General features: G+C 44.9%; 1 protein-coding gene across 3 annotated transcripts in view; it reads left to right on the forward strand.

The window, feature by feature from the left end:
• Nucleotides 1-22,395, forward strand: part of LOC128299886 (RNA-binding protein Pasilla) — a 76,702-nt gene that overhangs the window by 24,013 nt on the left and 30,294 nt on the right. Inside the window, exons 2-3 of one of the 3 annotated variants that reach the window (XM_053036019.1) lie at nt 11,706-11,736; nt 12,444-12,463. The exons of 1 other annotated variant lie outside the window; for it this stretch is intronic. In XM_053036019.1, the coding sequence (XP_052891979.1) occupies nt 11,706-11,736; nt 12,444-12,463 (51 nt within the window). Of the gene's footprint in view, nt 1-11,672; nt 12,511-18,526; nt 18,602-22,395 lie in introns of those variants that run through there. One more of the 3 variants, XM_053036018.1, reaches the window with a different exon arrangement.

A 22,395-nucleotide genomic window follows, 5' to 3' on the forward strand; every position in this document is an offset into this window, starting at 1 on the left:
TACCGTTCGGTCTGTTTTTGAACCGCGGCAATAACTGTCACTCTGTCATCCTTCGCGTATGTGGGTGTGCTCTTGTTAGTGTGTGTGTGTTTATTTTTTTTCTGACTAAAAGTTGGAATTTACCCATTACGTTTTCCACAACGCGTATCGTGTAACGTTTTCTGACAACAGCACATCATCGTAGCAGTCTGGCACGAAGGAACGCTTCCCTTTAAGGCAACTGGAGAACTTCATTTTACTCCTCAACAGTGGGTTGCTTTGTTGGAGACTTTTCGTGGTGATATTTGTCAGTTCAGTTCAGTCTCCGGTACCATCGGTTTAGCAAGTGTACACTAAGAAAATTATTGTGATTATACAAAAAAGACAGTGTCCCCTTTTTGGTTTACCTATCAAACGCTTTCTCTCGCTCTCTAGCAAGTGCCGTTCGATCGAGATTCCCTCACTCGTGAGCGTGTGTTGTGTGCTTTGCATTATTTTGCCAGTGTCCCGTCATTGGGTCAGGTTTTGCCAAGAAGGTTCTACCCCGTCGCAGACCATGTGCAAACGCTCGACGTGGCACATTCGGGAGATGTAACAATATCTGCAGGAAAACAAAACGTTTACCCCAACCCCCAGTTCCAGTTTCCTTCAGGAATTTTCCCTCACCCTAAAAAAAAAGAGTGCCAATTTTCCAAAACTGCGTTCCAAAACCGATTGTCCTCCCGCAGACAGTGGTTTCAGTGTGTTTTGTTTTCCGGTACAGTGCGGAAATGCTAAACTGCCAACTGGGTGGGTAGCCCCATGGCCATAGCAGCATAACAACAATCATTCCGTGAGAGTGCGAGAAACAGAGAGGAGCCTAAAGATCCCACAAGACACGTCCTCCAGCAGTGGCGCAGTGTTGTACTTTTTTGCCGCAGTTCTCGTTGTTGGTGTACCATCCCTGAGGGAGAGGAGGGGAGAGTGGCGACGGCTGCGGCGGCGGGGAAAACATCGGTAATCCGGGCGTCCCTGTATGGCGAATGGCTCTGGGTGTTCTGTAACACCTACAGCACAGTTTGGGCAGACGAAACGGGTCGCATTCAAGAGAGCAGGAGAACAGACATTAAAAGTGACAGATAGAGAGCCACGAGTGGCAAAAACCGAACCTGCATGTGTGTCATAATAGCAGCAGCAGCAGCAGCCAACCCGTTTCGTTTTGCAATTTTCGTGCAAACGCTTCAGTATCAACGCGGTTGCCTAAGAAAAATGCCCACAACCCGTCGTCACTAGCGCTGGTTCCAGCCGGACCAGACAGACGCACATACACACGCGTGGAAGGTACGTCATTACTGCTGCGTACACCGTTTGCGTGTGTACGTGCGTGCGGTGTCATCATCACCGAAGGATAACAGAGCCTAGTTGCCCGGGGATTCCAACTGTCTCGCGGAACTGTCGCCACACAGTGCCACACAGTGTAGCATTCGGTGTGATTACCATTACCATTTTCCATCCAGCACCGGTCCATTACGCTTCAGATTAACCGAACCGAACCGAACGGATCAACCCCCAGAATTCGGTGGACTCGCGCTAGAAGCGCCCGCGTGTGAAAAGTGATTAGTTCGTGTCGCCCGGAGTGTGCGATAACTTCCGGTGTTATTGAAGAATATGTGCATTCGTGGTTAGCGTCTTCTAGGCGGCACATCTTCCCGACCCTGCTGCGGTCCGTGTTTCATGCGGTACGGTCGAACCCCGGAACGCAATAAGGTGCGCTGGCTTCAACTCACTGCCGGGAAAATCGATTCCACCGCAACGTCCCATCGTGTATGCCGCGTGTGTGTGGGGGCACCCTGACCGATACACGTGCGCGCACCGTCAGTGACCGGAAGCGTTTGCGAGCGCCAGCAGTACTGCGGGCGCTTCTAAGGCTGCAGGTTCCGTCGACGGTCCGGTTGGGTTTGGTTTCGGTTCACACGCGCACGGTCCGGTTACGGCTAGCTGCCTCATCCTGGATTCCTTCATCGTCAACGGTGGTGCACACCAACGTAAGCAGTACATTTATTGTTGTGTTTTCTTTGCCTTATGGTTGTTGTATCCTTTTTTTGGGTTGTTTCGCTGTGAGTTTTCTTATTTTGTCAAACTATTAGTTGTTTCATGTTGTTCGTGTGAAGTAAAACTCCTTTCATTTGTGTGTTTTTTTTTGTTGTTGTTAAATTAAGTTACACTGTTGCGTGTGGGTGTACCCGCTGATAGGGTTTCAGTCAATTATACAACCAACGCAGCAACAACGCTGGAAAAACGCTTTTCTTTCCGAAACGAAAGTGTACACATACAATATTGACGTTTGAAGGTGATATGACGTTAGAACGGTCTCTGTGTGTGTGTGTGTGTGCAACTGTGGAGTTGGTGTGTGTGTGTGTGCATGTGCTGTAATCATTCATTCATTGCGGCAAATGCTTTCGAGTTCGGAACATTTTTCACTCCTCTCCCCGTGCGAAGGGCCGAATGGGTTAGGAAACGAAACCGAAACCAAACTGGGCCGATTACATTACAGCTGGTCCTAGGAACTGAACCAACAGAACGTTTAAGTTCACCTTCATAACCTTCCACTGTCCTGGCGCTTTTCCTGCCTCGTTTTGTTTAAGAGTTGGTTCCATTTTTCAAGCGTTTTGCACAGCTGTCAATAAACCTACCGAAGAAGAAAACATAACAAGGGGAAAAATCTAGAGAGAAGGCTTTTTTCCCTCCGTACAGGTGCTCTCGATTTCGATGGCAACATGCTTGCTCTTACCGAATGTACATAGCTAGAAAAGGAAGACACAATAAGGGAGCAAAAATCAGACCAACCGTGCCAGCGTGTGTCCTTGCGGAGTGTCCTCTTTCGTACAAGCAGAAAAAAAAATAACTCTCTCCCGATTGAACGGGACGAAATGTTTAAAATTATTTATGTAAAATTTAGTGGCGAATTGAAAATGAGTTTCCACTTGCTGGTTTGGCCAGTCTCTCAATTTTTCTCGCTCTTTCTCTTTCTCTTCGTTTGCTCATCAACGACAACGGACAACGCACGTGTTTTCTCGGGAAAATGTATTTTCTCTCCACTGCACACCAGGTCGTCCTTCAGGGTACGCTTGTGTTGGTCAACAGAATGTCCTGGTTTGTGTTACCCAACCCCACACAAACCCGACCGTATTGTTATTCGCTCTCGTTGTGCTTAGAATAAGCACAATGCTGTTAATGTTTTTTTTTATTTTCCCATACCGAGAGCACTCACTACGAGTTACCTCTTGGGTGTTTTTGGGTTGCTTACACGAAATTCCTGGGCATCATCCCCGTTGTCTATTGTTTCTATTGAAAAAGAAAGAACATGGCATCGAACTCTCGCATGGAATGTCCACGAAGCTTGGTTCGGGTGAGATTTCATCCATACGCGATCCTGTCGTGGGTTCGTCGTTCATCAGCTGTTTGTCACCCGCCTATCGGTTACTCGCGGTTGGACGCTCTTGATTCACCCCTGCGTCACTCACACACACAATCAACATCTCTTCACTTACCCCAATGATATTGATCCTTTCCACAACACAGATACGACTTTGTTTAATCATACCTTAACCTTTTCATCCTCCACAACTTGCTCCAAGCTCTCTGTGTGTGCGACGCTTTTCGTGTCGAGGTTTCGATTACGAGCGTGTGTGTGTGTGTGTGTGTGTGTGTTTGTCTAAGGCGCTGCAGTACGATGGCAGCCCGACACTGATGACACCCGAAATCCACCACTGCAAAACCATGCGCCGTGTCACTTCGTCGTTGCCCTACATTTCGCGTCAATATGTCAAATGTCAGGATTGGAGAAACATTTGGAGCAGTTTGCTGACTGCATTTGTTGTTTCCGCCCCCTTTTTTTTCCTGGCAGGAACACTCGCGTCGCGAACGATCCTGTCACGTCGCCGAAGTTTTTGTGCGTTGATCATCGATATGGGTTTTTTTTGTGTGACGTTCAATCATGCGGGATGCCAATGATCGGTCAGCTGCCGAATGTGGCGTAATGGTAGCATTATCTTAGCGAATGAATTTATTGCCCAAATTTTTTTTTTTATCGACTCTACATCATCTTCTGTATCAATAAACTTCAACGATAAGCAACCGAATCCAATTCCTATCGGTTTGTGCTAAATATGTTAAATTTCGCAAACACAAAAATAAGCGACTAAAATAAGCTCTTTATACTTAACATAATAGGCAAAAATAGTAAAAAATAAAATAGGAAGGACGAGATTATTTGTCACTCCTGTATCCCTCGAAAAGTATCTTTCAATTGTTCAAACAACTGCGTGCTAAGAAGCAATTATTGAAATATCGTTTTTACTTTCCACTTCCTACAGTCGGGTCGCCGTTTGTTGAACGCCAGCTACTTTTTTGCTCACTTGGCGTAAGAAGTTCCATCTAACCGTACGGTGATAAGGAAGTGAATAACTTCACTCTTGGTAAAGTTGTGTATTGTGGTCGCTCTGGAAGCAATTTTTCGTATACTTCCTCAGTGTGTTTGCGATAAGGTTCTTATCAATCGCACTGCTGTTACACAGTTGGAGTCTATTTTGGTCGCTTGCTTCTTTTCATCTTTATGCGTTATGCGTGGTCGTTTATGTAGCGCTCATGACGGGAATGCGGAACCCCTAGAACCATTATGATGTGATGAAGGTATTAACCAGCCCCAAAAGCAGCTCTCACCAAACGGCTTATCGGTGCTGGTTGTGTTTTTTTGTTTTCTTCTTTTGCTCCGATAAATCAATCCACTATTCGGCCATTTATGAACCTTGATCGGTAATCGCGCCATTTGATATGGTGAACACGCGGTGGGTATAAAAGAGCTCAACGGAGCTCAACATGCTCCCGGGAGAGGGATTTCCGTTTCTCCGTGGGTTTACCCCGGGTCTGTTTTGAATGGTCCGTCTATTTAATTGGTCGCAACCGAATGATTGCTGCAGCTGCATACTGTGCTTGCTGGCCTTACAACTGGCTGTTCTAGTGATTGTGTTTTCATCTCGTCACTAGCTCCTTCATATTGAATGGTGTAAATCTTGCAGACATCCGGCTACTTCTGAAGTTGTGTTACGTTATATAAATAGTGTCCCAGCTTGTTTCACGCTGCCACTATCATTTTGCAATAGAACAATTGCAGCAGAACAAACCATCGATTGTAACTGGTGTTTTCGTCGACCAATCGCGTTTGCCTTCAGCAGTGCAACAAGACGCGACGATGCAGTTGTGCAAACCTGGCGTGCCTTGTGTCTGGGTCGTCCATCGACGAAGAATTGCTCAATTGAATTTCTTACCTTCTAACCTTCTCGCTGGTAGTGGTAACCATCGACTCGTCAGCCTTCGACGACATCGATTTCAACGTACATTTGTGGGTCGCCGTTGAACCGTTGAAAGGATTTGTTTAAGCTGCATCAATGTTTGTCATTAAACGTTTATTGTTGCATTTTTTGCCTTTTTGTTTGATTCTTAAAAATGATTACGATATTAAATTTAAACGACAATCGTTTATACCTTTTCTCACCGAAGCAAACGTCATGACCGGTTATGCTACGATTGACCACCAATTAACCAACGTGTCAGCATTTAAAAACTGTTTACCAACTCACCTACAAAAGGGGAACAATTCAGCTGGACACAGCAGAGGAAATAATATCTAAGGCTTTCAACATTTTTCCACACGCGTTCGTGACCAAATGGGCGTTTAAATCAATCACGCACAGTCCGTTAAACCCTTCTATTATCTCGTGCAAATTAGTCGCTAATTATCTGTTTCGACAAATTTTCGCACCAACCAAAATGTGATGACCATGCCCGTACGGTTGTTGAAGCTTCTTTTCGGCGTTTCTGCTGAAAAGCACAATCGCGTACATGAAAAGGATCGTTTACTTTAGCGTGACCGCTTGCTGACTGACGGGGCAAAGTGAATGCAAGGGAGTGAACTAATTTAACAAGGTTGATTTTTCGCTTCTTTCATTCTGCGCGGACCAAACTTTTTTCCGAATAAACTCTTTAAAATGTTTTTAGCATTCTTCTAAAGTATACTTTCATTATAATGTTCATAACTAGTCCAAACGGCATATTAATCAGGTCTTTCATATTCTGTTTTGTCTCTCAATAATTTCACTCGTGTTAATTAAAGCTATAAACAGTGTTAATTTGACTCTGTTGCTTAATGCGATGGTTTGTCGAAATCTAAAACCATTTTATATTTCCAACCCCTAACATCTTCCTGCTCCCCTCACACACACTTATACAGATATACATTCAAACAGCTTCCAGCGGCTCCATATTGATTTGATTTGGCGATCGCGTTCATTCCATTCCTCTCTTTCTCTCTCTCTCTTTGACGAATTCTATTTCTCTTCGGTGCTATCGCGCTCTCATTTCCACTTGTGTCGTTGCACAGATTACTATGGCCGATCGGGATGCTACTGTCACCGTGATCATTTCCATACTTCCGATCGTGTTAAATCGCATAGTGTTAAAAAGCACACTACACAACACCACCTACTATCCATACTTTCTGCATTTATATATGTTTATGCTTCGATCCTTAATACGTTTTCTGCCGGGTCCTTAACACGATACCAGGAACAGGAACGTTTCTTGCTCAGGAGAAGTGGCGTAGCGCTCTAGTGGCGCCTCACGATCATCATCATCCCTGTATCTCCCGTCAACCCCCCTCCTTCCAGCCCCGGTGGCTCGTTGGCCTAGTGTTGGCCGTTCTATGATTGTGCAAAGCATGGCCAAGGGGGAAACAACGGTGGTAGGAGGAAACGAGAGCAAAAGCAAGAGCGCGCGAGAGAGCGGGGTGCAGCGATCGCAATCGAACACGTGTGCGAGCGAGAGCTCCGGAACCCTGGACCACGCTGACAAAACGACGACGATGAGGGCGTCCGCCACCACCAAGCGCGTGTCAGTTTCAGTCCAATATCGGTCGTGAATAGAAATAGACAAAAACGGTTGACGGTGCTGTTGCGGCTCGCACCACGGTTGCTCACTAATTCGTGCGAGTCTCGTACGTGTGTGTGTGTGTGTGTGTGTGTATTTGTGTGTAGACGTGCGTGTATGTGGGGTTCGTGTTGTTGTTTGCTAAAACCGTGACGTTGAGCGTATGTTCAAAACATGCTCTCTCTGCACAACTTTTCCCTTTCCCTTTTCTCGTGACCATCGAGTGACCGTGACAGCCTCAGAACTACCCCTGCTACTGCTGATTACGTGTGTATGTGTGTGTGTGCGTTTAAAGGGGTGATAAAGCTTCTATTGATATTGCTTCGACACCAGGAGCGACATTTTGTCCACGTCAGACGGCCGCCACATTATTGAAACTGTTCGGCGACAGCATCGGGGTGTAGAATCATCTTTAAACAAGACACAGGAGAAAAAAAAAACAAACGCGCAGCGATTCTCACATTCACACACCCATTCTGGGTTCGCACTTGTCCACTTGTCCCCACGAGAGAGTGAGAGACAGAGTACAGTTCGCGACAAAACAGAGCCAACCAAGCGTACGCGAGGCGGAACCGTCAACGTCAACAAGTGTCAACCCGCCGTCCGTTCATGGAGGCTACCCTGTGACGGTGAAGTTTGGGCGGGAGATCGGAAAGGGACACACACCACCCTGGGGTGCCGTATGCGCTCGGTGCCGATCGATCCGCGGTGACACGATTGTATGCGTTGCGTTGTGTTGATGCGCGCGCGAAAAGCCTACGATCGTGTGCTGCCACACTATCGCACCGCTCCATTGTTTGTTTATCTAGCAAGGCGTTACGCTGCGTTACGCGCTCGTTCTTGACGCGCGCGCTCACCCTCGCGTATGTGTGTGTATATGTGTCTCTGGGTGATCTTTTCCAACCCCAAAAACCCCGACAGTCCGATCGTGTCGTGCAGCTGGTGACACGTACGCGGAATTAGTTCTATCGCTCCAAACGCCAGTAAAGCTGACAGCTTCTATGTGCTGCGGTTTTACATCCCCTCGCTCGATAACCGTGTTTGTGTATGTGTGTGTATGTGTGTGTGTGTGTGTGATGTGTCCCTCTGTGCTAGGCTCCAAATAGCTTTCATAGTCGAATTAAAAATAGTGCTTTCGTGTGCCTCTCTTTACCAGCATCTTTCATATATACATGGTGACGCTTTGCTTCTGTCTGCCCAACAGCCCGAAAAAGAGGATCATTCTCTGTTTGATTGTAGCAAGTAAACTTGCCAATTAGCTGTAGGATTTTATTTCCCTTTGCGTGGTGTCCATATCCTTGCACCAATCACCTGGCACCTCCATCAAGTGCGATGTGGCGCCTGGCATACGCAACGGATCACAACGAAGGCAAAGCAATGGAATCGCACCTGCTGGCAATGTTCCTGCAACGTGAGTTAGCCGTATTAACAATCCATTCCAACCAACACAACAAAAAACATAATAATAATCAAACGTGAAACGGAATGTCCCCACGAATCTGCAGTGCGATTCGCAGAGTTACAATCACCAATGGGAGGATCACCAATTTCCCAACATAATGCTTGTCACGCAATTCTACGGGAATTCAATCCCATCCTGCTGGAAACGTTCAGCTGTGTGAAGGTGAAACACACCAGAAAAAAAAAATCATACACGCTGGCAACTTCTCGCCCCGCATACGTGCTGGATGCGTGTTTGTAATGTTGCTTTTGCCGTCGTACGCTTGCTTCGTATTGCGCGATGATAAGAAAAACAGCTTTACAGTCGAAGCAGTTGATACAGTGCTCGCCATGAACTACTGTACTGTATTATTTATTTTCCGTTCTCTCCATCCTCTCCACACAACTGTCGCATTGAATGGGGCTTGTTTTGTCGGCATCATTCACATCTTACACAGTTTTTGTTGTTGCTCTGTTTGTTTGCTCATATGTGTCTGCCTGAGTCCATAGCGCACACAATGTATGGCGATAGCAATGAAAAGTTGTCTATTTTCTGTGTTATGTTTTTCATTTTTTTTAAATATTTAATTTATTTTCATTTTTATAAATCCTATATTCAAGCTTCAAATAGTTGTTATAATGTTCGCCACCCTACCTTCCTTTAAAATACTCTCACAACTTCTTTTAAATCACTGCCTGCTTTTGTCCGAGCTATTCTATAATTGCGCATTTTGACGCCCCGTCTATTGCTGGAACTAATAATGCACTTCCGTCCAGCTCAGAACAGCTAGGTCATATCGTTTTGAAGCGTAGTTCCGGGGAAATTAAATGGACATTAGAGTTCAACAATCTGCACTTATTCTCCCGAGAACAAAATAAAAACGGTTACTACATTTGGCAGTGTTTACACAAAAAGTCCAAACTTTAGTTCAACTGTTTAATTTACCAATTTTTTTTTTCAACAGTAAGCGCTTTCTACGCGCTTAGTTTGAAATGTTTCCAGCGTGGGACAACATTTGAGCACACTGAAAACAGGGTCACCCAACCTAACCTGCTGCTGGCACTTGGCAGTGGTGTGCGGTTGTGGTGTCGGCGACTCGCGATTAACCTAACGCACACATGGTGACGATCGCTATCGCCCTGATCGTCGACGGCATGGGTACAACCGATCCCCGAATTCGATCTGTTTTATTCGTCGCACGCCAAGAAGAAAAAGTTAACGCATTACGATGATGTTCCCGTCATAAGGCACATTGGGGTTTGCTGATGTGTTCCCCATTCTTCCCACATGTGCTGCTCGAACGATCGCGCCGCGATCATCTCTTTCGCTCCTTTGCTGCTTCACGCAAAGCGGGAAGATGTTGCCCCGCACGATGCCACCGAAAATGCAAACGCAATCTGCAGAGGCCGGTTTATTTGAATATTTAAATATTCAAGCGCTGTCGTTGTTTTCACCAGGGGTTAACCAACACAACAAAAAGCACGTTTAGCTGTTGGGCGCTTGAGCTTCTCATTTGTCACGTTTGTGGTCTCTTTTCCTGCTGTTCGTTGTATGCTGTCAGCACTTTTCGGTTTGATTCTCATTTCTTTCTGTCCTTCATGCGTGTTATAGACTTTTTTTTCGTGCACAAATGAGTTTGTCATGCGATGGCAGGGTTTGGGGCGGACATTGGTTGGTCGGGCAGAAGCATAAAGTGATAATGAAGCGACAGTGTTGCTGCAAGATGCTGCTGACCCCGAGAGACAACATTTCCATCGAAATAGGCTTTCGTGATAGAGTGAAAAGGAAATGAAACTGTGCGGAAGATTCTTCGAAACTAACTTTCGATGGAACGCCAAACGAAACGGAAGACACTCAACCAAAGAAGCGATTAAACCATTTCGGTTGATATTTCGGATGTTTTTTTAGAATTGTCTTTAATGCGCTTTCCATACTCTTTTGTGGGGTATGTGGTACCACGTTATCGCATGGCAGGGTAGTCGTTTTTATTGAACCTTCTTCCTAGGAATGTTGCAGTATGGTAATTTCAAAAAGATTAAATAGATGATTGTTTCATTAGTGATAGATGGAAAATGTTTACTTCTACTCAATTAGTTACTGCGAATGTTTCTGGCGACGAACAAATATATTCAAATGCAAAAGAATATTTTGCCTTTGTGGATTTTTCTTTCGAATTGAAGGTTATGGGGTCTTTACATATTCGAACTCGTTTTCTAGTTGTCTCTTTTCTTTTGTGATAAGAGTTGTTCTGTCGCATAACTTCCAACTTGCTTCTTCTAATTTGCATATCGCGAATGTTCTTCTTTATTAAGCTACCCCTTTTTCTTCCAAATTGGGGCTATCGCTTTCACAGATTTCGATATTTCTATATCTTCGCTGTACCTTAACAAAGTTATGCTTTGATTCGTACTCTTCGTTGAACTCTGCTTTATAGCATCTTGAGAAGCGAAACGTAGCGAATAGAATGAACGAAAAAGAGAGAGAGAGAGAGAAAAAAAGCATAAATTATTCATCGTGCATTAATTAACCCACACAGGCAAACGAACTATACCATCCACCATTTTCTATTACGATAAAACCCGCATCAACCGAACCTGTAGCTGATGTTATGAAATGTGCTATAATTTGAGGGTGGTTTTTTTGTAAAAAAATGTCCCCCTTGTTTGCGTATCTTCATGTTATCTCTATTCTTTCATATTATTTATTGTCGCTCGAAGAAGCTTGCTCACCACTGGTAAATAATCAATCGGCTTTTAGGGCACGCATACCTACGACAACGGCAAAACGGTGGACAGCAAGCTGCGAGTTCCACGAAATGAAGCGACACGGTACACTGATATGAACGATTGTACAGTGCAGTAAAGGAAATGTGACAAAGGTTCCGGACACGGCGGCAATGCTGTACAAGTGCAATTATTTTCCGATCGAGTGTGAAACCACATTACCGGGCGTAAAGTGAACCGAAAGTTACACCCCAGGCATCGCAGCCCTTCAACACCTGCAACCTGCCACCTGTTCGTAGAACGAAACGTGCGAGCGTTCCAGCACGATCATTGCACGATCATTAACCTCAGCGCAAACTGTTTGGCTGTGCTGTGGTCATTATAGCTTCACCGCAAAACAACTGCTGAAGCAAAGAAGTCCTTCCGTGATATTACCCTTGCCCTCACGCGTACCTTGTGTGCCTTCCCTACGCTGCGGTGTTCAATCGTATGGGCCTTACCGTTGGTAGGGGTGTGAAAATAGAAAAGGGTGATTACACGGGGCACGGGGAAAAAACCAGCCCCAAATGTTGAACCACGATCAGCAGCAGCAGCAGCAGCGGCAGTATGCAACGGGTCCGCGGCAGAACAGTGGACAACCGCAAGCCGGCACGAACGGCGGTAGCCATTCGTCGGCAGAGAACTCGCCCGACCATAGCCATACCGCCACCAGCTTCTTCATGTTCGACGAGCTCAGCTCGGCACTGCACGATGAGCGTAACAATGGCAACAGCAACCACCACCATCATCTCCAGCAGCAGCAGCACCGGGTGCAGCAATCGCCCGCGAACGGAAGCAGCCCCAAGTCGGCGGTCAGCTCCAACAACTCCGGCAGCACCAACAGTTTGCTCAGCAATGGCGACAGTCTAATGGCACGAATCAATCAGCTCAATCAGCAACATCAGCAGCAGCAGTACAGTGCTAGTGGTACCGGATCACCGTCGCATGGTGCAACGATCGACGGTAGCACAATAGGAGTGGTCGCAACCATGCGCACTTCGCCCACGAATGGTTGTGGCAGTGCGGCGGTCAGTGCCCTTGCACAACAGCACCAGCAGCAAATGCTCGCGTCCGCATTGGTACGGAGCGGTGGTGCCTCATCCTTTGCGCAACACTCACCGATCGATGGTACGGATGGCACAACATTCCCAGCTGCCGCAGCGGTCACCAGCATCCAGCAACAGTATGGTGGTGGTGGTGGTGTTGGAGTTGGTGGTGGTAGTGCCCAGTTCCACAACAGCAACTTTGGTCAAACTGGCCACCAGCAACAGCAACAGCACAAAGTGACCTTTTATCAGAGTCAACAACAGCAACAGCAGTATCATCTTCAGCATCACCAGAACACACAGCAGAGGCCGGGTTTCGGTGAGTTTTCACTCTTCCAGAACCGTCCACTGGCATATCGAACAGTGCGATGTGTTGTTAACCTATCTTCTTTTTCGTATGCGAATTATTGTTTCGTTCGGAGCCGAACAATCATACCAATAAAATTCTAAGCAGAGGAAAACTCATTCAATAACTCATGCAAGGGACGCGCAACAGTTAAGGCAGATTATGAGGGCTGGAAGTCTGAACAAGAAACACAAGAGAGAAAAAAAAACCGCGCTGTCTCTTACTTTCACTCAACACTCGCTCGCTCTGCTGCCATTTTTTGGGTTGGCTGGATATGTCCAAAAACACAAAAACAAAAGAGAACTCGATTCATCTTCCGATCATCGATCGTACACGCATATGCATGTGAAACTCACCACATTTTGTACGAAGTATTCTGCCAATCGAACGTAACAAAACAGACAAACTCTGTGACATCATCGCTTCACCACCAACTTCATCGCCATTATCACCACCTACCGATCATGATGCCAGGAAGGAGGCTTTTCGCTCGCCGAAAGGACATATACGCATACCACACAGAAACACATGCACATGCACCCAAACTGGAGAAAGAAGGCTATCGGGACGGAACTGAGCCAGTATACTCACCACTGTCAATGGGATAGCTCTCATCGTCAGTAATTCTGCGTCGCCTGTTACTACTACTGCTGCTGTTATTATTAAAAACTTTTACTATTACTTCCGCCATCACCATTATCACTTCTGCAACACGCGCCCGCCATGTTTATCGGTTTATTATCACGTTTATCATCCCGTGTACTAAAAGTCCTTAGTATTTAGCTATGGAAAAACCATCGCCTACGAACAATGACATGAAAAAAACACTGCATAATGGAGTCATTGAATCTTATCATCCTGCATTCAACGAACACTTCTGGCCAATCTACTGCAAATGAAAAATATTCTTTACAGAGCCAGCAACGGACACATTCATCTAGACACAAACACCAGCGGTCAAACAGAAATACTTTCAAATGTACATATTGCTCCATTGCAAACTCATTTAGGAGCGGAAATTGGAAGGAATGGTTCATTCACATTTCTTAAATTTATACGACTTTCATACGGCCAGAAAAATGTGCAATCTTTCACTTATTTTGTTACAACAATTTACCGCGAAGGGAACATTCTTTCCACAGCCAATGCTTTTCGCAATTCCGCATTGCGCTCACGTCAGCGTGCTACCATTAAAAACTCATTCCAATCCCATTTATTCCGTTGCCTTTAGGATCACGAATGTTCTGGTGGTTTTGATTAGCTTTCATTGAGTTATGGATGTAACACTAAATTGTACATAATTTACTATGCTCGTAAAAGCAAGCCAAACTACCAACGGGTTACATGTGCTATTAATTTTGCTCTTGAAATTTGATTTTAACAACCCGATCTTAACATTCTCAATCGTTTCATCGCGTAAAAGTGATTATGATAATGATACGCTGTTAAAAAGCAGTCGTTTAGTCCATTGCGGCCACTAATAGGTTGCTGCTGTATAGATGTAGTTATTATAGAGGGATAAACCGTGCGGTGTAGCATCACTCGCTACAGCTTTTCTCTCGACCACGCCAAGGAAACGTGTTCTATCTTCCTGTATTGTTTTTTTGTTCGTTTCATTCTATGCATCATCTTTCGGTCCTTTCAGCATAATTAATGACCCTTTACGGTTGCTACTCGATGCATCTCTCAAACGCGATGCCGATGTTACTAAGCGGTAGTAGGTCCTTAGTCGATCTGCTCATTAAGCAAAATGCTTCCCTAGCCTTCCTGCCTGTGTATCGCCTCGAGGAGGTGTCGTGCCCCTTTTGCGTTAATCCATTTACAGCGCACCGAAGCTGCTTGCTCTAAATCTGCGACCAGCTCAGGTCATGGCACAGTTTTTCTGGTGGACTGTAAAGTGGTTATAGCTACAATTTCCACCCGGCCACATAAACGAACGGCTCTAATGTGTGGGTGTGTGTTTAAGTGAATGGGAAGTGCATGTTGGAGTGGTTCCTTTCATAATTCTGCTCGCACCGTTACATAAGCGATGCAGTAAACAGCAGCAAGGACTATTCGATTTTCTAAACCATTGTTCTTGTTTGGGGCTACTGGCACGACCTTACTATTTCAGGATATTCTTTACTGTTCTGTGTTCCCATTATGCGTGTTATCGTCTTCTACAAAACAAAGATTTATTTATATTAGATTAGTTCATCCTGGAGTAGCAATTCTTTTTGTGGGAGTTGTTAAAAAGCTGTTATGTGGGAGTAAAGTAATGATTTAAGAAAAAGGTTTCTTTTTATCAGATATTCATAAACTTCGTTTCCTTTGGTACACCAATCTTATTCCTTTTTATAAAACTTCTTTTACTGCATTGTCCATTACTGAAGAAAAACAACAACTGAAGCACATGCGCTTTAAACACGTGGCGGCAGCAGCACCAACGTGAGGCTTAGTTCAGAAACACGTCCCCCAATATTCGGTCTGGTGTGAGTGAAAATGTCCCACACGCATCGGGCAGCGTCTGTTTTGCCACGGCTCTCTGTTTCTCTAGTCCGCCGGTCTACCTCACTGCCACAGGACTTAGCTCACTCAAACCACAACCCACACACGGGTCACACTGTTCAATTGGTTGAGCAGAAGAAATCGAACTTGATGGCCTAGTTTTTGTTTCACCGCTCCATCCGTTCCACACCGACGGATGGACGGATAGGGCCAGTGTTTTTCTAGTGCTAGTGAAGATGTCACTGCTCGCTCCCTCCGATGCGTTATACGTTCAACGGATACCATCGAGGCACGAGCACAGGCGTGCAGCGAGATTGGGAATTGTTGACTTCGTTGACAGATTTCTCGTTTCTTTTTTGTTTAAAACGATTTTTTTTTGCGGCTTGGTTATGAGATTCATGATAATGATATGCATCAGAAGAGTGATTTTGACACGAGGTTTCGAGGTGTGCGCTAAGGTGTCTTGTACCGCACGTTGTGCTCGTCTCGTTTTAACACGCTGATGGATTGTAGCTTGACGTCTGACATGTCATGGACGGTTTTCATTTCGCTGCCGACGTTCTTATGGGAAAAATCCTAAAAATGCACTGTGACTAATTCAATACGCAACGTACACGGTAAACCCGTCATGAAACCAATAAAAAGGACATCTTTCTGCGCTCATTTCGAAAGATTGCACTCATTGTGACGAAACAGATCTAGCGTGGTTGAGTGTGGTCAAACTTAACATACATCCATTCATTTCCATTCCTTCGATTGCGGCTGTCTATTTAATTTCTGTACCGCGCTCTGTAAGTGTAGCAAATCAAATATTTACCGATAAAGACATAATGGAGGCGCCCAGTGGCTGGTAAATGGTATCCTGTAGAAAGGCTTATTTATTTACCTTATTTATTCGACTGTGGTAAAACTGATAGCAAAACTGTATCAATTAAAGGAAGCAATTTTGTATCTCCTGTATCTCCTCTACAATAAATGCATTTTACTCACACGTCAATCAGAAATTAATTATTCCATTGCACAGTTGGTGGAGGCGCCTGGTATCCCAAAACTACCGACCTCACTAATCCTTCGAATATTAAACACCGGACACATTAGTATTACACGAACAAAACTTTTGTAGTTTTGTTCGATTATTAGTTCACGGAAATCAATGCAATACTAAAACGGCATACATTTATGTGTGTTGTGCGGATGTATTTATCTATGCTTTTCGCAACATTCATGAATGAAAGAACGATGAAATCGTCATGAAACCGTGCCAGATGCTGCCACAATTGTCCCTAGCTAATTCCAATAAAAACGCTATCGATATCAATTGCCAGTATGCCGACGGCATCGGTGCTTGCCAACACAGTGTTGCAGTTTTGTCCTCCGTATCCCGTTTCCATCCCAAACCCTCCCAGTCTCACCCAACCCTTGGGTGACAGCGGCAATAATAATTACTCACCACTTCTGACGAAATCCGTGCCCAAGTGTCAATTGGAGATTGTGTTGTGTTTTACGTTTCATTCGGTCGGGTGTAACAAATACTGCTGCAGTTACTGATAACTTCCCTACCGCGCTTGGCACTGCGGACATCCGCCACGACTGTTGTTTTGCTGTCATTTTTGTTGTTGTCGTAGCAAGTGGTTCGTGTTTTTGTTTTATCGTGTTCTCTACTCCACCGAAAAATGTTTCTGATCGAAATCGTTTGATCGATATTCACCAACTAAAATGTGAACGTTGTATTGGATGCTACATGCAGCGCTTCATGGTGAATGTATCGTGTAATGGGAAAATAAAACGTGTTTAACTGCGGGTAGTAAATCACAAAGTATATATTTCATTATTTCGTTTACAGTTTTATTTTTCTAAAATCTATTTCGGGTATAAGTTGAATATTAAAGTGTTGTTTAGAATAGAAAACTTCACAAGCAGCACACTATTTCAATGCTGCCGTAAAACAATAAACCATTTTTAACAACAAAAGTTAAAGCCATAGTTCTTCATTAGTCTCGTGGGAAATATATTTTACCCTCTGTAAATGCTTCCCATCGCTCCTCGACCTGCAATGAGCAAAATGTAAAATGAACTCCCCCGTTCGGTTTATTTGCGTAAGGATGTCCGTCCGTATTTCTACGCACATCTTCATTTACATTCTGGGTGGAAAAATAAAAGTTTAGAATACTACCCAACCATGATCATCGTCATGTCTCGCATACAATTTGCTTATATTATGTTCGTTGCTATTATTGTGCCAAGCACCATTGGCCGGTAGTACCGCACGGCCGGCCCAGTGTCTTTGGTTGAGTATTTTCTAACTCGTGCGGAAACCATCCACTACGGGAACATTGTTGAAATGTAAACTTTTTTTTGTTATTCATGATAAAATATGTAAATGAACCGAGCGGATGGGGTTTGGGGGGGGCAAATTCTCATTTTTCCTTTCCGTTAGTCCATTCATTCACTTTCACCGGAATAAGAATTTATGTTGTGAGACGACCGGGTTTTGTTAGGATTGAAAAGAACGTACGATGCTGCAATTGTATCAGCAAACACGTTTACGTAGCGATGTTGCTGCTTGTTGACCCAAGCACAGCCAGTGTCGATGGTTCGTTGTCTCGTTTATTTGGTTTTATTGCAATGTTTTCATTCCATTCTATTCTTATTTTTATTGAACGTAAAATATTAAACTTTTAGTGGATCAGATGAATTGTTATGCATTTTCATTTATCTCTTTGTACATTAATTCGCTTGCTAAGGCATCATGAAAATATTCTAAATATTTCTTCTGTATAGAATTTTCTATCAATGCACGCCCAAACGAGCCTGGTTTGGCCTAGCGCTACACACACCGTTATGTTTTATTCTCCTCTGGCATTTTCTCACATTATTCTTACTGACCGCTCGCTACAGGACCGCCTTTGTTTGTGCGCAATCTAATAAATGAACCACCTAGCAAGCAAGCGGCAGGAAAACAAAATCAGCAGCCAAAGAAAATCCCCTGCGGGGGCACTCCGCCCAGAAGGCTAGGTCGGAAGCGGGTCCGAACCGTCGAGCGCTAACCTTTTCGTAACGTGGGAAAGAATGGTTGGGCCACCCCGAAAACGTTGCCCTAGTTCCCTGTTCGTATCTTTCAGCCTCTGCTGCTCCATTCCTGCTCATCGCATTCCCACCTTTCAACCGATTTTCTCCTTGCTTTGGGAGGAGTTAGTTGGTTTCGAAGATTATCCGAGCCAACCGACGAAAGTCGGCCAACCGGGAAAACGCTTTTCCCCTGCGCCGCTCTCTACCGCTGCTTACCTTGATTCTTCGCGCCGGTCCAGCGGTATCCCGGACACATTCCATTCCCGGGGATACCGTCCTTACCATTCATTCACCTGCTATTTTTGTAAACCCAACGCGTATGGATGTATAAGAAATAGAACAGACACGCAATACCGCGAGTATATTACGTAAACGGGTCTAATGTTACCTTCTGTTTCTTCTTTTCTTGTTTCTCCCTCTCCAACCCTCACAGGTAAGTCTCCCGATGCGCACATTGATCCCAGCAGGACGGTCACACAACTGAACCACGCAATGGAACTGTTCGAAGGTAGGGATCACTAAAGGAATAAAAGATGCGCAGATGGAAATGCTGCCCCCCACGATGCCTCACGCTGTATATATGCGCGGGTGTGTGCAAACCTTTTTGCACTGCACTAGAGCGCCGGTCACTGCTGCCATTGACTTTTCCGCAACCTTACCCGCCATAAATATCACGGATTATGGAAATGGTTGCAGATCTGGGCCGGAATGCTTGAACGTTTTCGTTCCGCTTTGCAGCGCTCTCCTTCAAAAGGGCGAACGAATGTTTGTGATGTGATAATGATCGAACGTAAGCACGCAAGCCGGGAAGGAAGATGGCTAAAATCCAGTCTGGGTGGGTGAGTTTGCTGGAAACTCGCTAGCAGAGATGTTGGACATGAAAAATGAGATGGTTTCGGAAGTCTGATCAAAACCATTTACATTAAAGGAGGAATGAGCTGAGGGATTTTTTTTACATTATTTACGAATGCCCCAATTCTCTCAAAGGTAGTAAACAATATTTCGTTTTTTTTTTGTTGCTTTCTCAAGAGTAAACAAACAATTTAACCGTTTATCAACACGCTTTCTGCAACACAAACACGTTGCACGGTTGCTCGTGGCAATCATCATTTGATTCCCAAACAAACAAACCGCTCACCAACTGCTGGCTGCTGTGTAAATGTTCAAGTACAATTCAAAATAGCATCAGTGGCTGGTGCTCCTAATTGCATAACTTCAAGCCATCGTTTGTTTGTGAATTATTATAATCACTTTCCTCAAGCTGCTATGCTGAGGTAGAACCGCGTTTGGTTTTTTATATTACCATGGCTATTCCTTTCACTTGCGCGAATGTAATGATTATTAGGTAACTACCCGTTTAGACAGCGCTTAGAACACGGACCACGTTGGCCACTTGACAATTTATTCGATGGTTTTGATATTTTCTACGCGAAAACAGAAAGACAGATACTCGCCCGTTTGGTTCACCTTCCCGATGTGAAATTCCTTCCCGTCTGGCTGGGAAACTGTGGCTGGGAAACGGAGGGGGCTTCTCGGTACGGTCGGTATTCGCGTCTGGGGTAGAATAATCACTCTAATAGCATTACCGTGCAACAACCGAGCATTCCTGCCGATCGGACCGAGTGTGGTGGTGGGTCCTGGCGTCCTCCCGAGCGTCGTTTTGGTTGGAATTTATTCACCTACCAGGTTAGCACCACACATCACCCATGGCAACGAGACGAAGCAATTTCATCGTACGCATTTTGTAAAAATAGAAGCTACCTTCCTTCGCAATGGTCAGCGCCAGAACGCCCCGAGCACCTTGCCGTGCTTTCGTCCGGGGACAGTTTTTTTTTCTTCGCAAAGGGATTTTCCACGTCTAGTTTATAGCCGAAGCGAAACGTAACGTGAGATACACCACTTATGAGACAGCAGCAGCAGTAGACCATTTTCCACTGCACCTGCAAGATCACAGGAACTCACGTGGCTCGGACTGCTCGTCTACAAATGGGCTGGGATAGATTTCTTTCTCTCTTTTGCGAGAACCCTACTGCGGTACTGTTTCTTAATGACCTCAATTCGTACGACAAGTGGAACAAATTCTCTACCCCCTGCGACACAAACACACATATCAAAGGTCGAGATCAGGCCCATAAATTGACGATTAGCTTGCTTCACTCGTGTATTCCGATATTTAGTGTTTCGCCGACGCGTGATTGATGTTCGAACGCTTGAGAACGAGGGTGTAGCACAATTACGCATCGAAATTGGCTCGAATGGCAGAAACACTCGATTTTTCAGTTTGTCACCATGGGGAGCTGTCAGTCTTTGCGGGTCATAAAAGACATGCTAATTGTCTATCAACTACACTTTGAGCAATGCGATTTAAACGACTAACTTATTTTAAATTTATACTTAAGAAATTTTAAACAGATTTTTCTTAAATGGAATTCAGCGTCCAAAATAAAAATCCTTTTAAAATCAGCTTAAATCTACTGGCTTCAATCCACCGCAATTAAACAAACGAGTAACTTGGTATTCAAAAAGTCAAACCACTTGCAAAAGAATTTCAACCCATACACCCATCAGTCACCAAATAGCTAACTAAAGCAATGGGAAAACACTAAGCAACAGACAAGTATGTGCTGGGGAACCAGTAAAGACTCACATGCCTGCCACTCCCCGGGCCCGGTTACACGAGAAGGTTAAGCGCACAGGGCGGAACACACACACACGCGCGCACGTGGAAAACACACCAGCACCCCGTACCCGCGGGGGTGAAACGCGGCAATGTCTTGGCCTTGGTACGCATTTTCGTGGCCCAAACTAAATAAAACGCTCTCGCTCTCGTGCTCTCGTTTCCGTACCATACCGTAACACTTTCTCGTACGCGCCCTTCAATGAAGCGCACTGAAAGTGGCGATGCTCGATGAACTGCGACCAGCTACTAATTGCCGGGCGTGTATTTTGCAGGTGTGTGTGCTTGTTGTTTTTTTTTCATGTTACCGCGATCTTCGCGTATGCGTGAAACAAGGCAGGTGAAAATTGGTGTGCGCGAGTGCGAATGATGGTTCGCTTTTATCACTGACCCATTTGTTTCAATTAGGTGCCTGTGCCTTCGAAGAGGGTATGCGATGCCAGTTGAATAGTTTTAGTATTGCACCTTTTACAGAACAAGAGCAAAGTTTAACAACTATTTCTGTTTAGTAACAAGCTCTCGATTGAAATTAGCTGGGGTATGTTAGAAGGAAAGAAAACTTATTCCGACGCCAAGAAAAAGTCGCATGGTATTATTATGGCACGCTGTACCACACACACTCCCATTTGTTACAAGGAGCAGAACAGCGCCTCCATGTGCCATGAAGTGTAAATCTGTTCTAAGTAAATAACGTGCTAAAAATGGCTCACGGTTTTCTTTTTTATTGCCATCCCTCATATGCTGCAGTAATTTTGCAGCAGAAGCCATTGCGATCGTTAGACCGTACCTGTGGTCCCGACCTCAGCAACGTTTTAGCACCTTTTGTCACACGCGGGGCTCTGAAGTTGTGGCTTTTCCTTGTGGACAGTAACTTGCAACGCGCAACATACCTACAAGCAAAGCTGGTGCCGTTCGTGAAGGTCGCTTCCGAACGAAAACTGCCCGGTGTGTGGTTCATTTAGCCGGCCCAGAACTGTTGTACCCCGTGCCTGAATGTCCGCGTTGCATCGTCCGGCAGGAGGTTTCCACTCGCGTGGCCTTGCCCCCAATGGTCGATATCGATGGTTGTGGCCACTGCAACGCTGCAACGCGTTCCGTTCGCCTCGTCCGCCTTGACAGCGATTTGTGCGACGCAAGCCATTATAGCATGTACGGTCCATCGCGCAAGTTTGTAAGTGCACGTGCCAGCGCAAACGGCGATTGATAATTGATTCCCATTAACGGTGCCATTTATTGCATTTGTAACAACGAGAACACAGTGCTACGCTTTTTTTATGATGAATGAATGGTTTACACAGGCAAAACAAAAAAAAAACGAACCTCTAATGTGTTCATTTTGCGCAACAATTTACGGTGTATTGTTTAAATTAATGGTTGTAAATTGGAGATTCTAGTGCTTGTCACTATAATTCATTGCATAATATATTTGTTTGCCAGCAAGTAATATTTTGACACTGTAATGCGATAAGATTTATGGGACTAGAATTTTCTAGAATAATTTTTCTAAAAGACTAATCCTTTTCTGGAAGCAGAAGCAAGTTTACTAAAAAAACGAATTCGGTAGAAATCGTAAGAATCGAGCACATCCCCCTTTAGACAACGTAAAGCTTAATCTCCAAATAGAA

The sequence above is a fragment of the Anopheles moucheti genome, chromosome 2 (genome assembly GCF_943734755.1).
Source record: "Anopheles moucheti chromosome 2, idAnoMoucSN_F20_07, whole genome shotgun sequence".
NCBI classification, from domain to species: Eukaryota; Metazoa; Arthropoda; class Insecta; order Diptera; family Culicidae; genus Anopheles; species Anopheles moucheti.